Source organism: Phocoena sinus, chromosome 15 (genome assembly GCF_008692025.1).
Source record: "Phocoena sinus isolate mPhoSin1 chromosome 15, mPhoSin1.pri, whole genome shotgun sequence".
NCBI classification, from domain to species: domain Eukaryota; kingdom Metazoa; phylum Chordata; class Mammalia; order Artiodactyla; family Phocoenidae; genus Phocoena; species Phocoena sinus.
This window is the reverse complement of record NC_045777.1, coordinates 62,942,148-62,955,771: the sequence shown is the minus strand read 5'-3', so window position 1 is coordinate 62,955,771 and position 13,624 is coordinate 62,942,148. Positions and strand designations below refer to the sequence as shown.

Sequence of the window (13,624 nt, the reverse complement as noted above, 5' to 3'; positions counted from 1 at the left end):
GCAAATCAGACAAAATTAGCTTTACGCAAGGCTTTAAGAGTATAAAAGAACCCATTGTTTGTCAACTTCTGAACTACTTTTTTTCTTACACACTTACTAAAAGAAAAGATCTGCATCTTTCTGCAAAGGATGACAGATCACTTATACTAGCGGGGTTTTAAAAACTTTTAAAACAACCAATTGATGATCATCAACTGCACACTGGACCCGATGACACATTAGGATCTAGAGCCGGGGCCAAGTTCAAAGTTGACCGTGTGCATCCAAGAGGGGACAACCCTGAGATCGTAACTGTCGATCTATACGTTAGCGAGGATAACACAGCCCTGGTCTCCTAAAATCGTGTGCACTGTGACCTTCTTCTCTGTGTGCGGGCAGAGCAGTGCCCGAAACGGCATTCGCTCTACATTAACCAGGGGCCCTTCCAGGTGGTAGCTTAAGGGTGATTTTTTTTTTCCCTTTCAAAATTTTATCCTTTTTGATATGTTGCTTGAACTATTTTATAATGAGCACATGGTACCTTTACAGAGACAATAAAGATATTATTAAAAAAACAAGAACAATCAAATTTATGATCACCAATGGTGATTGTATTAATTCACTTTATAGCTCAGTGAGGACTAGCAGCATTGGGTCTGGTTCAAAATATCTACCTGCACCTAGAAAGGAAAGACATGCATAGCGATTTGTAAAGAAAAGAAGGGACGGGCACTGCTGAAGATGGGAACAATGGGCACTGCCCCCTCATGCCCATGCCCAGCCGGGCAGGAGCCCATCGGGCAGCTGCTCCCATCCTAACCGGCCCGACTCCTCGCTCCTGGCCGGCTGACTCTGGGATTCACCTTCAGCCTCTGGCAGCAACATCTAGGGATGCAGCTTCTCACCCAAGATGCCTTGACAAGTACACTGACCGGAAAGATCAACTGGGGAAATGAATTCTTATGGGGGTTGAAATCTTTGGGAAATCTTCAACAAGGGCTCTCCAGCCCAGTGTCCTCTGGGAGACTGGAAAACTCAAATCTAAACCCTTGATGGGAAACGTCTAGCCTTAGGCTATTCCTCCAGAATCTGAGGCCTGGCACGTGAAAAAGGCGTGGGCTGCCACAAGGGGGCGACTCTAAACAACACTGAAACCACTAATGAATTAACACCTATTACGAGGAGGGTGTGGGGCAGCATCATTTAAGATGGAAATCTATTGTCGTGGAGAAGAAAACGATATTCGGTTTAGTTAAATAAAATGTGTTAAGTTGGTGAGTTTAGAGAAACATGTCTGGGCCACTAAGACCCTCGGAAGAACCAACACGGTGATGCGGAATCTGCATTCCTACAACCGTAAGAGGGAGGTGAGCCTGGAACACCGAGTCCCCCCAGCCCCGGCCAGGGGAAGGCAGACTGAAGTGCACAGGCCCCTGCCAGGCCCTCTACCTGCTGCTAACTTAGACCAAGAAAAGCTGCACGCAAACACCTAAGCTGGCAGTTCTGGTGAGGACCACCTCAGGGGAAGGTGCTGTCTGTTCTTGCTTTTACCACTTACGGAGTCAGTGTATCACACACTGCTCCATGTGTTTTACGTGTATTAACTCACTTAATACTCACAGCCATCCTGGAAGGTAGACATTATTCTCATCCTCACTTTACAGATGATGAAACAAATAAAAAGCATGAGACACTTGCCTGAACTTACACAGCTAAGAAATGACGGAGGCAGGGAGAAAGGCATTAGTGCAGCCCATGAAGGACTAAATTTCAAAGGCTGGGCCTGCACTGAAGGCAGGAGACAGAGAAGCTGGCTCTAAGGACCCGTCGCCCCTCCCGGGGCCCTGGCTACAGCCGGCCTGCGGGGCGGGGGACGTCCATGCTGCCGCCACCACTCTGTGCTCTCTGGAACCACTGCTACGAGGAAGGAAAGCAGGCCTGGGGGACAGCAGGGAGCAGTGTCCCGGTGGCAGCATGCTCCACAGAGGGTGGGCCTCTCCAAGGGCAGAGGAGAGCAAGAAGGGAGCATCGCGGTCAGGTCATCCAGACTCCTGCGGGAGCAAGAGCGCCGCTGTCTCGCCGAGTCTGAGGAGAAGATACTGAAGACGGGGAGTGCTGGGCAGAGGGCACAGGGAGCCTACCTGTGGGTGTGCATCCGGCTGGGCCATCAGAGCATACGCTCTCCAGTCCTCCCCAAGCCCATCTTCCTCCTTCAGCTTTTTGAACCCTCCTCACTCACCAAGCAACTTCCTGACCTGACTTCCCCATATCTGCGAGTGGGGATGGGCGGACAATGGACATGCATGTTCTTACCTTTGGGAAAGCACAGCATCGCCCCAACATACCTAAGTAAACTGGCAAACGGATTTGCACCTCAGCTCACGCGATTCAGGCAAACATCAGTCAGTTGCCAAGAGGCGTACGACTATCCCTGGGGTCAACTAAGAACATCCAGTTTGTGAATCTGAAAGGCTGAGGACCAAACCCTGGATCCAAGTGGCCCTGTCCAGTGGGTGCCATCAACCCACATTCTTGTTTGGTGACTCCTACTTAGTGTCTGCTGAACGAGCAAATGAATGTGTGGATGTACAAGTAAAAGTGAGGAAAAAGGCACCATAAATTCTGAACCAAATGTTGCAATTGAGCAGTCAAAAGGACAAATAAGTCGGTTATTTGGCCTGCACAGAGTTGTGGGTTGTTTTTTTTTTCTAATTGGTTGTTAACATCTAAAAATCAGAAGTTTTCACATTTTTACAAACTCAAAACAATCTGGCAACCCTGAGTCTGTCTTCCCACACAGCTGGGTAGAGCTGGAGCTGAGTGGCAGCTGCCCCCTTCTCGTGGGCCAGGCCCTCTCCAGGGTCCCGCAGTCCACACCACTCCCTACCAGGCACCCAGCATCCTCCAGCCTTTCACACTTGTCTTCTGGCGCCACAGGCATCTGGTTTGAGAGCCCTGGCCTGAGCCACACTACCCATGCTAGGCAAAAGGTGCACCAAACCCATGGTTTTCCACCTTTATTTCACTACAAAACCCCCAACCCAGTACATCAGCTACATAAAAGGTAAGTATGTCAGCTACAATAGGGATTGGGAAGAGTTCCAGAACCTACACTGCCCTGGCAACGCTCTCGACCCCATTCCTAGCAGTCTTGGGGGCACCACAAGGCACTGCTGAACCCGGTATGCAAAAATCCACTAATGAAACACGTTCAAAGGCTCACCAGCAATCCACGTAACCTGAACTTCCCTTCTTCGTCCGTCACGGTGTCTTCTCCATAAATACTGCAGTCGTTCTGGCCCACTGCTTCCACGGCAACACCCTGTTCTGGTTCTCCGTTTAAGGAAGAAACTGTACCATAGCAACTAGAGGGACGAGAGAAGAAACAGAACATGACATTCTTGGGGTTTTCTGAAGCACACAAAAGATTTCAGGGAAAGTGTCCTGCATTTACTAACAATTTACAGTGCAAAATAGCTCAATGGAGAACTGCCCCAAATGACCCAGACAACTCAGTTCTAGCTGTGTCACTTGCAAATCGAGCCTTCCTGCTGGAGGGCTCAGGCCAGCCAGAAGGCTGTCATCAATTTCTCTTCTTGTACATTCTAAGGGATGCTCCAGAAAATTGTAATTGAAAAAGGCTAAGGTTTATTTTATTCCACTTTATTGTATTTTTTTTGTTAAGCTTTAATTTAAATAATGAAGCATCCAATAAAATGAAAATAAGTCACTTCCCCTTTCGTTCCATTTTTATATTTGATTGAAAATGGTCCATTTTTCTAAACCCACTCCTTCTGATTAATCGATCTTTGCCTCGAGTGCTTTTGTAAATGTGTATAAATATATGTACTAATATTTGTATAAACCGTCTCTGAAAGTATTCAGAAACACTGGAAAACCTAGGTAGCTTGGAGACCAGGATAGGAGGGAAACTTCACATTGTACAGACTCTTTCCAGCATCTCCAAGTTTCACTCAAGTGAATGCATTTCCTCCTTTTCAAAATGTAACTCAAGTTTCAAACTTTTTTAAAAAATGAAAATTTTTAGGAACTAAATAGGGTCTTTCAGGCCAATTTCAAAATAGGAACTTTGTGACTGAATCATTTGTTTGAAGGGAGTTCCCTGTTGGCCTAGTTGTTAGGATTCAGCACTATCACTGCTGTGGCCCGGGCTCAATCCCTAGTCAGGGAACTGAGATCCTGCAAGCTGCCTGGCATGGCCAAAATTAAAATTAAGAAAAAAAAAAAGGTGCGGGGGGACACTTGTTGGAGATATTAGAGGAAAACAGCAGCAGTCAGGAGCCTGTGGACCTCATATCTTATGTCCCTTGTCTTCCAAATAAAATCAGTATGAAGACTGGGATGAGTTTCTAGAGAATAGAAGCATGAGTGTGATCCCACAGCCCGGGCTTGGGAGAGGGGGGTGCAGGTGGGGCTGCCTACCTGTAGGCCGTGCGGTAGCCAGTGATGGTGATCTTCAAGTTCTGCCCCTCCTGCACCTCGATCATCTGCGAGGATGGCTCAAACCGGAATTCTTTCATCATGGGCTTGAAGTAATACTGGCCGGGGCTCTGCCGAGAGACAACCACAAACTGAGCCTCTGCTGCAAATCTAGGTATGGCTTCAAAGGGGGCGGCTGAAGTCATGATGGACCAGAATGAGGCCCAAGAGCTCCATGGCTTCCTAGACACCCAGAAATGGTAACTCTAACTCTACAATAAATCATTACAGTGACAGCAATTACAAGTCTAACAGCAGCTGTCATCATGGTGTGCCTACAAGAACGCTGTGGGGTAGAAATCATATGTGAATTTTATGAAGGAAGCAACTGAGGCTCAGAGAGGTCAAGTAACTTGCCTGAGATGACCCAGCAAGGAAGTAGCAGATGGAAGATTTGAAGCTGGGTGCGCATCACTGCACAGCATGTGATCTTTCGGATACACCTCACTGCCTGTTTGCGACATCCCTGTAACAGTCACTTTATTCCCAGGACTGACAAGATAGCCAATTGACGTGCACTCCTGAGTGCCCACCACTCAGGGCCTCATTCTACATCCCCAGTGAAAAATGGGTGCTATCCTCCCACCATGGGGAGTGTGCTTTGCAGAAGAAACACAAGCTCAACCCCCGAACGAGACTCGGCATTATAAACAGCACGATCCTGTGGTAAAACAAAGGGATGCCTAAGACAGGAGCCGCTGTGGCCGGGGTAATTAATTACACTGTCTCAGTGACAAGGGGGTGACCAGAAAACAAGAAGTCTGTGCAGAAGGGAACACGAATCAGCAGCATTAAGTTCTAGTGAGAGCAATCCTCTAATTACGTCTGGTCCCCGAAGAAACGTAAAGCACTCCAGGCTGGTTTTCTGTTTTCACGTTGTCAAGCAACACACAAGCCACGGCCGCCGTGTCCCGGCACTCTCACGGCAGGCAGTAAACTACCAGACACCTTACCAGGTTTGAGAAGGTCAGAATGCCGTTGTCCTGAGTCAAGAGGTTGGAACGAAACACACCACCGCTGAGGGATAAGAGGACCCCAGGGAGGGGCTGGTCGTCTTCGGCTTTTATCTGGAGGTGGAAAAAGGAACCCCAGAGCAAGGTTAATTCATATTAACCATAAACAAGTCAAGAGGTAATCCTTAATGGGTTGTTTTTCTTTTACCGTTATTCACTGGGGGAGACAAAAGGTCTCCTCTTCATCCCCAGGGTAACCAATGTTAATAGTTTGGTGTGCAGCCTTCCAGAACTCTCTGTGCCCACACAAATCTTATCAGCATTATGGCTGCTGTTGACGGACTTCATAAGTGATCTGGTGGGGCTGGGGGAGGCCCCCTAAACTGTACGGTTCTGTAACTGCAAGTTGCTTTCTCTGCCCTCAGCCACTTTCCCGGATGCCCTCGTCCACCAGTCCCCACCGATCAGCCTCGCTGCTTCGGAACAGCTGCATATCGTTCTAAAGCAGAGGTCAGCCAACAATGGCACACAGGCTAGCCACCGAGTTTAGTGATGGAAAAGGAGAGACGATCTGAACGTCCCTGAGCGTGTGTATCTTTGCGCACTTAAGTTTTTCTTTTTCCAAACAGTCAATTCCTAGGAGTAGAACTGTCGGAAGTGTGCACTCGAAATTCAGAAAGAAACCCCCAAACTGCCCTCCATGGTGGCTGTAACCATTTCCAGCTCCAACAAATTACCTATGTGTGGGAAAATGCGTGCTCGCCAAGAAGATGGATATTGTCTTGATTATTGCAAATCTCAGCCCAGACCCAGTGTTCCTTTGCATTTCCCCAGTGACTACCGAAGTCGAGTGTTTCCTGCTTGTTTATGAGTGACTTGGATGACTTCTGTGAACTGCCTTTCATATCCTTGGTTCATCTTTTCTCTGTTGGGTTGTCTTTTTTTTTTTTTAGTTAATTAATTTATTTATTTTTGGCTGCATTGGGTCTTTGTTTCTATGCACGGGCTTTCTCTAGTTGCGGCGAGCATGGGCTTTCTCTTGTTGAAGAGCACAGGCTCTAGGCACACAGGGTTCATTACCTGTGGCACACGGGCTCTAGAACGCAGGCTCAGTAGTTGTGGAGCACGGGCTTAGTTGCTCCACAGCGTGTGGGATCTTCCTGGACCAGGGCTCGAACCCGTGTCCCCTGCATTGGCAGGCAGATTCTGAACCCACTGCGCCACCAGGGGAGTCCCATGTTGGGCTGTCTTTTTCTTATAGATTTTAGGAGACCCTGGTAAACAGGGAATGTTATTTATGGTACAGATATTTCTTCCCAGTTTGACTATCTTTCAGTTTGGTTTAAAATGCATTCTGCAATATAGAATTTTAATTTATTTGGCCTCTATGTTGAAAATATTCCGCCTCAAGGATCTCCAGACTCACTCTGTCCATTACACAGCATGCTTCTTCCCAAGAAGGACTGAGGCAAGAGAGAAAGACATTCTGCATCCTTCAACAGAGAACAGAGTCAAGGATGAAAGCTTAAAATACTTCCCAAAAGGTATGCACACAAGCTAAAGTCAACAGATCTCCTAATTACAAGTGAAAGAAGCCAGACCAAAAAAAGAGTACATCCTGAATGATTCCATTTATATAAAACTCTAGGAAATGCGAAATGATCCATAGTGAAAGAAGGCAGATCAGAGCAGTGGGGAGGGGCAGGAGAGACGGGTTGCCAAGGGTATGAGGAAATTCTGGGGGGTGACGGATGTGGCCACCATTTTGACTGTGGTAGTGTTTTCATGGGGGTCATCGTATGTCAAAACTGTCAAATTATACACTTTATGTGCAGCTTACTGTATGTCTATTATACCCCATAAAGCTGCTTTTTAAAAGCACACAGTGTTACCTCAAAGCTCACGCCTGCCAAGGCATAAGCCTTAAAGTCTCCTATGGTTCCTTCCACCGCAGTCAAAACGTAGCCCTCCTTCTGCGAAGACACGGTATACTCCAGGTCACTGTGCAGTGGCCCAACACTGAATAAAAAAGAAACACTGGAGATGGCTTTGCTTCAAATCCTGGAAGAAGCATCATCTGCCCCAAAGAAACCTGGCTCCCCAGTTTCTTTCTAGGCTCCCCGACTGATCCCAAGCAAATGTTTCTTAGTCACGGCCTTACCTATAGGCACCTTTGTCGTCAGTAAAGACTGTGATCAGGGGTGAACTCGCCCCCTTTTCACTGATGACAATCTCCACTCCTTCCAACTCTGGGTGGATCTGGCCTTCCAGAAATAAGCCTGCTTTCCCTTGTATCTCAATCAACTTCCCTGGGCAGCTTTCTAAAAAGGAAAGAGATAAACAGAAGACTAGGTTGGGGCTTCCCATTAAAGAAGGGCCTAAAACGGAGATATTGGAAGCCAGCTCCAATGAGGATGCTGACGGTACCAGAATCCTCAGTGACTGCAAGTGGCCCAAGCCTCTCACCATTGACGAATGGCCTTGTTCGACTGCCAGGAACGTTAGCAGGTACAGCCAACAAAGCTGGCTTTCCGCTGCTCCTCTCGCTTGGCTCTCACAGGCCACAGGTGAGGAGAGAAGCCATTACTGCAGGTCAGAGCCTGTGTGGCTGGACCTCAGAGGACCGGTATGGAAGGCTGCCCTGGACAGGCTGCCTGCTGGACAGCCACGCCCTTCAATACTCTCCTTCCAAACACAGAAACGTCCAGGGTTTAATGAACCCACGATGCTGGGAAAAGCTATTGGTAGCCTAAATATTCCACCAGCAATCACTTCTGGTTATCCAGTCCCCAAAAGACCCTCCCATAACCCCGACCAAAAAACATAAACATCACAAACAGTTCGGACACACGAAGACATTTCAGACGTTTCAACAACTGATGCTTTTGCTTTTTATCTCCCTTCTGGTGTCAACCTGATAACATCAAGGAAAACTGAGTCCTTTTCCAAAAAGATCCCCCAATTCTAATAGTGAAAGTTACGTTTACTGATTTAGACCTTTCGTTCATCCACTCACTCATCAAGTAGTAAGATCTATGTGCCAAAGGGGACTGAAGTGCCTTACAAAGATGGTTTCACTATAACAGTAGCACAGAATAAAATTTTAATTGCAGGGAAAGAAACAGTTGCAAAGGTGTGTCATCGGCTCGCTGAGCTGACATTTACCTCCACTGACGGTGGCTTCCATGGAAGGAGGATAAAAGAGCAGCTCTTTAGACGAGGGTGTGACAGTGATTTTCTCTCCAGACCTAAAATAAGTAAGATACTTCAGTGTGGCTGGTCTGTCCCCCCATGAGGAAGGACATCAGAACAGACGACCCTGCAGGGAAAGCCGGAGAGCGCTTACCGTGCCCAGTAGGAGAAGTCGTAGGAGAAGGGGCCCTGTAACTCGTCCACCATCTCCTGCACAGGGGGCTTTGTCCTTCCCTCAACCCCCTCCTCTCCACCGGTCTTCTCCCTCTCCTGCCTGCGGCTCTCGATCTCGGCCAGCTGCTGCTCCCTCCGCAGCTCCTGCACGGACCTCAGAGGGCCGAGGACCAGGGCGGGTTCGCTGTCGATGGAAGATCTGGAAGAAAGGAAGGAGCGGTCCAGAAGACGAAGTCACGTATCCCTGTAGTCAGTGGGAATCAGACATTTCTGCAAGCAGAGATCCAGCAGTAAAAAAACCCAAGCACCTCATAAAGCCACCAACACACTCTTCTCCTGTTTTGAATAAACTAATAGCTTTTTAAAAACAAAAAACTGAACTTCTTTGCCATGGTGGACGTATCTGATAGATCTGGGCTGGGATGAAATACCACTGACTTTATGACTTGAAGGAAACATCAGATTTCCCGTAGGACATGGAGTCCTTCCCACACCACACCACCATCTTCTGTCTCTCTTTCAACCTTTATTGAGAACATACTCTGCAAGAGAACCAGGCACTGGGGAGACCGTACACAGGACAGACAACATTCCCCAACCTCGTGGAATCCACATTCTAGTGGGAAGAGGCAGACAATCAACAGAAAAACGTTGTCAGGTGATAAGTACAATAAGGAAAAATAAAGCAGCGTGGAAAGATAAAAGAGCTGGTGGGAGGCGAGGGGCGCGCTACTTTTTATTAGGGGCTGAGCCAAGTCCTTTCTGATAAGGTGACACCACGCCACCTGAAGGAAGGGCGACAGAGAGCAAACCACTTGGCTCTGGGTGAGGCCTCAGGCAAGGAGGTGTCGAGTGCAAAGTCTCTCGAAGCCTTGGAGGCAGCTCCCTGCCATGCTCAAGGAACAGCAAGGAGGAGAACAGGGAGGCCTGGGCAGAGGGACCCAGGCAGAGCCAGATCAGGTAAAGCCAGATCAGGTGTCAGACTAGGGCTTGGAAAACCTTGGTGTAGACCCTGAGGGGATGGAGTTTTAAACAGAGGAATGACAGGGTCTCCACTTTTAAAGATCACTTGGACTTCCCCATGAACAACACACTGTTATAAAGCAACAGCCAAAACTCGGAAGCCAGACAGGAAGCTGCGGCAACAATCCCAGCAAGAGACAAGGGTGGGTGGAACCAAAGTATAGAGGCCAGGTGCTAAGAAAGGACTGGATGACGGATATACAGTTGGCCCTCCATTTCCACGGGTTCTGCATCCGAGGATTCAACCAACTGCAGATGGAAAGTATTTGGGGGAAAAGATATTCCAGAAAGTTCCATAAAGTAAACCTTGATTTTGCCACATGCTGGCAACTATTTACATAGCATTTACATCGCGTTGGATATTATAAGTAATCTAGAGATGACTTAAAGTATATTTAAAGTATACAGGAGAATGTGCATAGATTATATGCAAATACGACTCCATTTTATAAGGGACTTGAGCATCTGTGGATTTTGGTAACCACGGGGGCTCCTGGAACCAAACCCCATGGATACCGAGGATTGTACAGTTGAGGATTTGCAGATGGATCGGTTGGGTATGGGATGCAAGAGAAAGAATAATCAAGGACCAACGAGAAAGATGGAGCTGCCATTTCTGAAACAGGGAAGGCTACAGAGGAGGTCTGTGGAGGGCGACCACCAGGAATCTGGTTTTGGATCCGGGAAGTACAAGATCCCCATTAGGGACCCCACCCCCGGCCATGTCCAGCTGGAAGATGCATTTCACATAATTTTCAGCAAAACCAAACCAAACAAAAACTCTTCTGAGGTTACAAAAATAAAGTTAATAAAGACTGAAAACAACGTAACACGGAGTCACTACTGGTAAAAATATGACTTTCTAGTCATACCAGTAATTCATACTTTCCAAGCAGGAAAATACTAAAAGACATTGCTCCAGCACCAGGCAACGTGCCAGGCCCACAAGACAAACATAGCAAGTCCTTCTCCTAGAAACCATGTCACCCTGGTGAACAGGTATCCCATCAATTCAGTCAGAGACCACAGGCTGCCCCTGACACTCCTCCCTCCCTGACCCCACGTGGTCAGCCTGCTGCCACGTCCCTTCAACTCAATCTCCCTGATAACTCTCCAACCTGTCCACTTCTCTCCATCCCCACCGCCATCCGCCTGGCTGAAGCCCCATCCTCCCTCACCTGGACTCCTACAAGAGCCTCTGCCCCCACCTCGATCGACTTCCACTCTTGCGCCTCTTCTATCTGTTCTCCACTCAGCAGCCAGGGGGACCTTCTTGAAACAAAAAGAAAGTGATCCCTCTACTTGAAATATGTCAGAGTGTCCATGGGACACAGCTGAGACCCTTAACGTGGCTGGCCCCCAGAAGCCCACCTCTCCTGCATGGACCTCAACCCCCTGACAAGGTCAAAGTCAAAGCACTTATGACAGCTGTAATTTTACAGTTCTGTATGTGACTCTTGGACTACTGTCCGCTGCCCCCATGAGACTCTAAGTTCCACGAGGGCAGGGGCTATCGCCTACGTCCAGTGCCTAACCACTGAGGATTCTCCATCCATATTTTCTTCACGGACGGACGGGTGGACAGAAAGATGGAGACACTGCTGGAAAGGCAACTTCAAATAAGGTAAGCTGGGAGAAAGTTACTCAGATTTCCATTATATTTGACAAAGATGGTCATATTGTCAAAATTCTTTCCTTTCTTGAGAAAATTAGGGTGTCAGATGCACCCACCACACAGCAAAAATTCCTCTCAAAGGTGACATTCACAGAAACCTGACCCTCAGTGAGGGACTGCCTTTCATACACTTTCTCTCATGACCCTTCTCATATAAGGTGTCATGTCTATTTCCCAAGCCTTCGAGAAAGGCTCTAAAGAAAAATAGGCAATTTTTTTTGAATTTGCGAAAACGCTTGAAATACAGTGAACAAACCAGAGATTCTTTTTTTCCTTAGCAAAGACAGGAAGTGTAACGAGTTCAAACAGAAATTTAAGACGCTGAAACGAGCTGTCAGGAGACTCTTCCTCATCCACAGTTAATTCCTGAGTCATAAAAGGAAAGGAACAGGCTGTTGTGAATTTACAGCTATGTCACATAAGTATAAGAGCGAAGACTGTTTGTACTACGCCTAGATATAACAAATCAAGAATAATTTTCAGAGCGTCCATTAGAGAAGGTCTGGTCCACCACCCTCCCGTGCTCAGCCCAGCACGGAACACTAGCCTTACTTGATAGTCACGGTAACATCCATCATTTTGTCAGTGGTGATAGTTCCAAGGACATGGTGGCGAATGGCTGTCAACGTCAAGATACTGGGTGAAGACCTATAAATTAGAGAAGTGGAAAGAAAACACCACATCACCTCGTGGTTCTCAAAGGATCACAAACAACATCCTTTACGGGTGACCTTCCTGACCCTGAAATATACTATGTGACACTGCTCTTAGCGCTTCAGAACTCCTGAAATACATACAAGTGTCTTTAAGAGTAAACTGATTCTCCACACCAAAACTTTACACCTCCAGTTCCCTGTGAAACCCACAAGCATTTGTAAAAATAGAAAAACGGTAGACTTGAGCTTGAGAAATTCTCATCAGTGAGGCTGGAAGATTCAACAAACATTGTATTTAAGCCACTTCCAAACCACAGCCTTCCGTCCTGGGTTTACAGAATTCTTGGGGAAGAGAGCTTTACCTTCATTTCCTCAGTAATTTACCCAACTGTCTTAAAATCCTTGTCTAGAAATTCTTTTCCGTGCCTAACCTTACCACTTCCAGAAAAAATACAAAAAACTCCCGTGTTCTCAGCAATGAGTGAAGAAGAGAGTCAGGCTCACTCTCCTCCACAGGAGACACACAGACACCCCGGAGCAGTCGGCGCCCGGCTTACGTGTCATAGGTGTAGAACGCTTGCTCGAACCGGTGGCAGGAGCGAGGGGTCACCTTGTACACGCCTGCAGCCAGGAAATCAAAAGTAATTTTCAGAGAAGAGCGTCTATTATGCTGAGCAATTCCAACATCCGAAATCCAAAGGCGGTGCCTCTCACTTACAACCTATCATGGATGTGCAGCACGGGATCAGAAATGCCTTTTCCGCTGCCTACGATGGCTTCTTACCAATGACCTGATCCACTTAAAGGCCCACTCACAAAGCAAGGATTTTCATTTTGCATAATTTAACAAGTCACAGCACTTGAGTCTACACAGACCAAGCTAACAGACACGTGCACAAGGAGGAACAGGAAGTACATTTCTACTGCGAATCAGACTGAGAATCTTCTACCTAATAGATTCTGTTAAAGATCCAAAAGACAGCCACAGCCTGGACTCCTTCCTATAAATATTCCTAAGAGGGGGCATGGGGCAGGGGAAGGCCCAGAAAATTATGCAACAACTGCAAAAACACTTTCATGCCATGAGCTCACGTGGGGTACACTCAGATTAGGGGCATATGATGTCATTTGCCAGAAGAATAGTTTCAGGAAGGAGCAAAGTCTAACAATGGATTCTCCCAAATGGTCTTTAACCAACATTTTGGCCATATGACTGACCAAAACATGAAATTAGTTCAAATCACCTCTGCTGTTACTGTCACACTGATCAAGCCTCAATGCAGTTACGAGCAGAAAAAAGATTACTAGGTTTCTTCATTCATTTTGTTTGTTCTTTCATTTGACGAACACTAGGGCAACACTCGGGCCGGGTATTGTGCCAGGTGTTGGTACACGGTGGGGACAGATACGGTCCCTGCCTTCATGGGGCTTGCCATCTACAGAGAGAGCATTCGACAGCCACGTGCACACCA

General features: G+C 47.3%; 1 protein-coding gene across 5 annotated transcripts in view; it reads right to left on the bottom strand.

Annotated features, from left to right (window-relative positions):
* Positions 1-13,624, bottom strand: part of LOC116739903 (nodal modulator 1) — a 52,819-nt gene that overhangs the window by 8,866 nt on the left and 30,329 nt on the right. For all 5 annotated transcript variants that reach the window (XR_004345738.1, XM_032604782.1, XM_032604783.1 and 2 more), the window contains exons 17-25: positions 12,710-12,773; positions 12,049-12,144; positions 8,779-8,997; positions 8,598-8,680; positions 7,594-7,753; positions 7,325-7,451; positions 5,433-5,546; positions 4,423-4,550; positions 3,203-3,344 (exon numbers count right to left, since the gene is read on the bottom strand). Coding sequence is in view for 4 of the 5 variants with exons in the window: in XM_032604782.1 (XP_032460673.1) it covers positions 3,203-3,344; positions 4,423-4,550; positions 5,433-5,546; positions 7,325-7,451; positions 7,594-7,753; positions 8,598-8,680; positions 8,779-8,997; positions 12,049-12,144; positions 12,710-12,773 (1,133 nt within the window). In the remaining variant the exon portion in view is untranslated. The remainder of the gene's footprint in view (positions 1-3,202; positions 3,345-4,422; positions 4,551-5,432; positions 5,547-7,324; positions 7,452-7,593; positions 7,754-8,597; positions 8,681-8,778; positions 8,998-12,048; positions 12,145-12,709; positions 12,774-13,624) is intronic.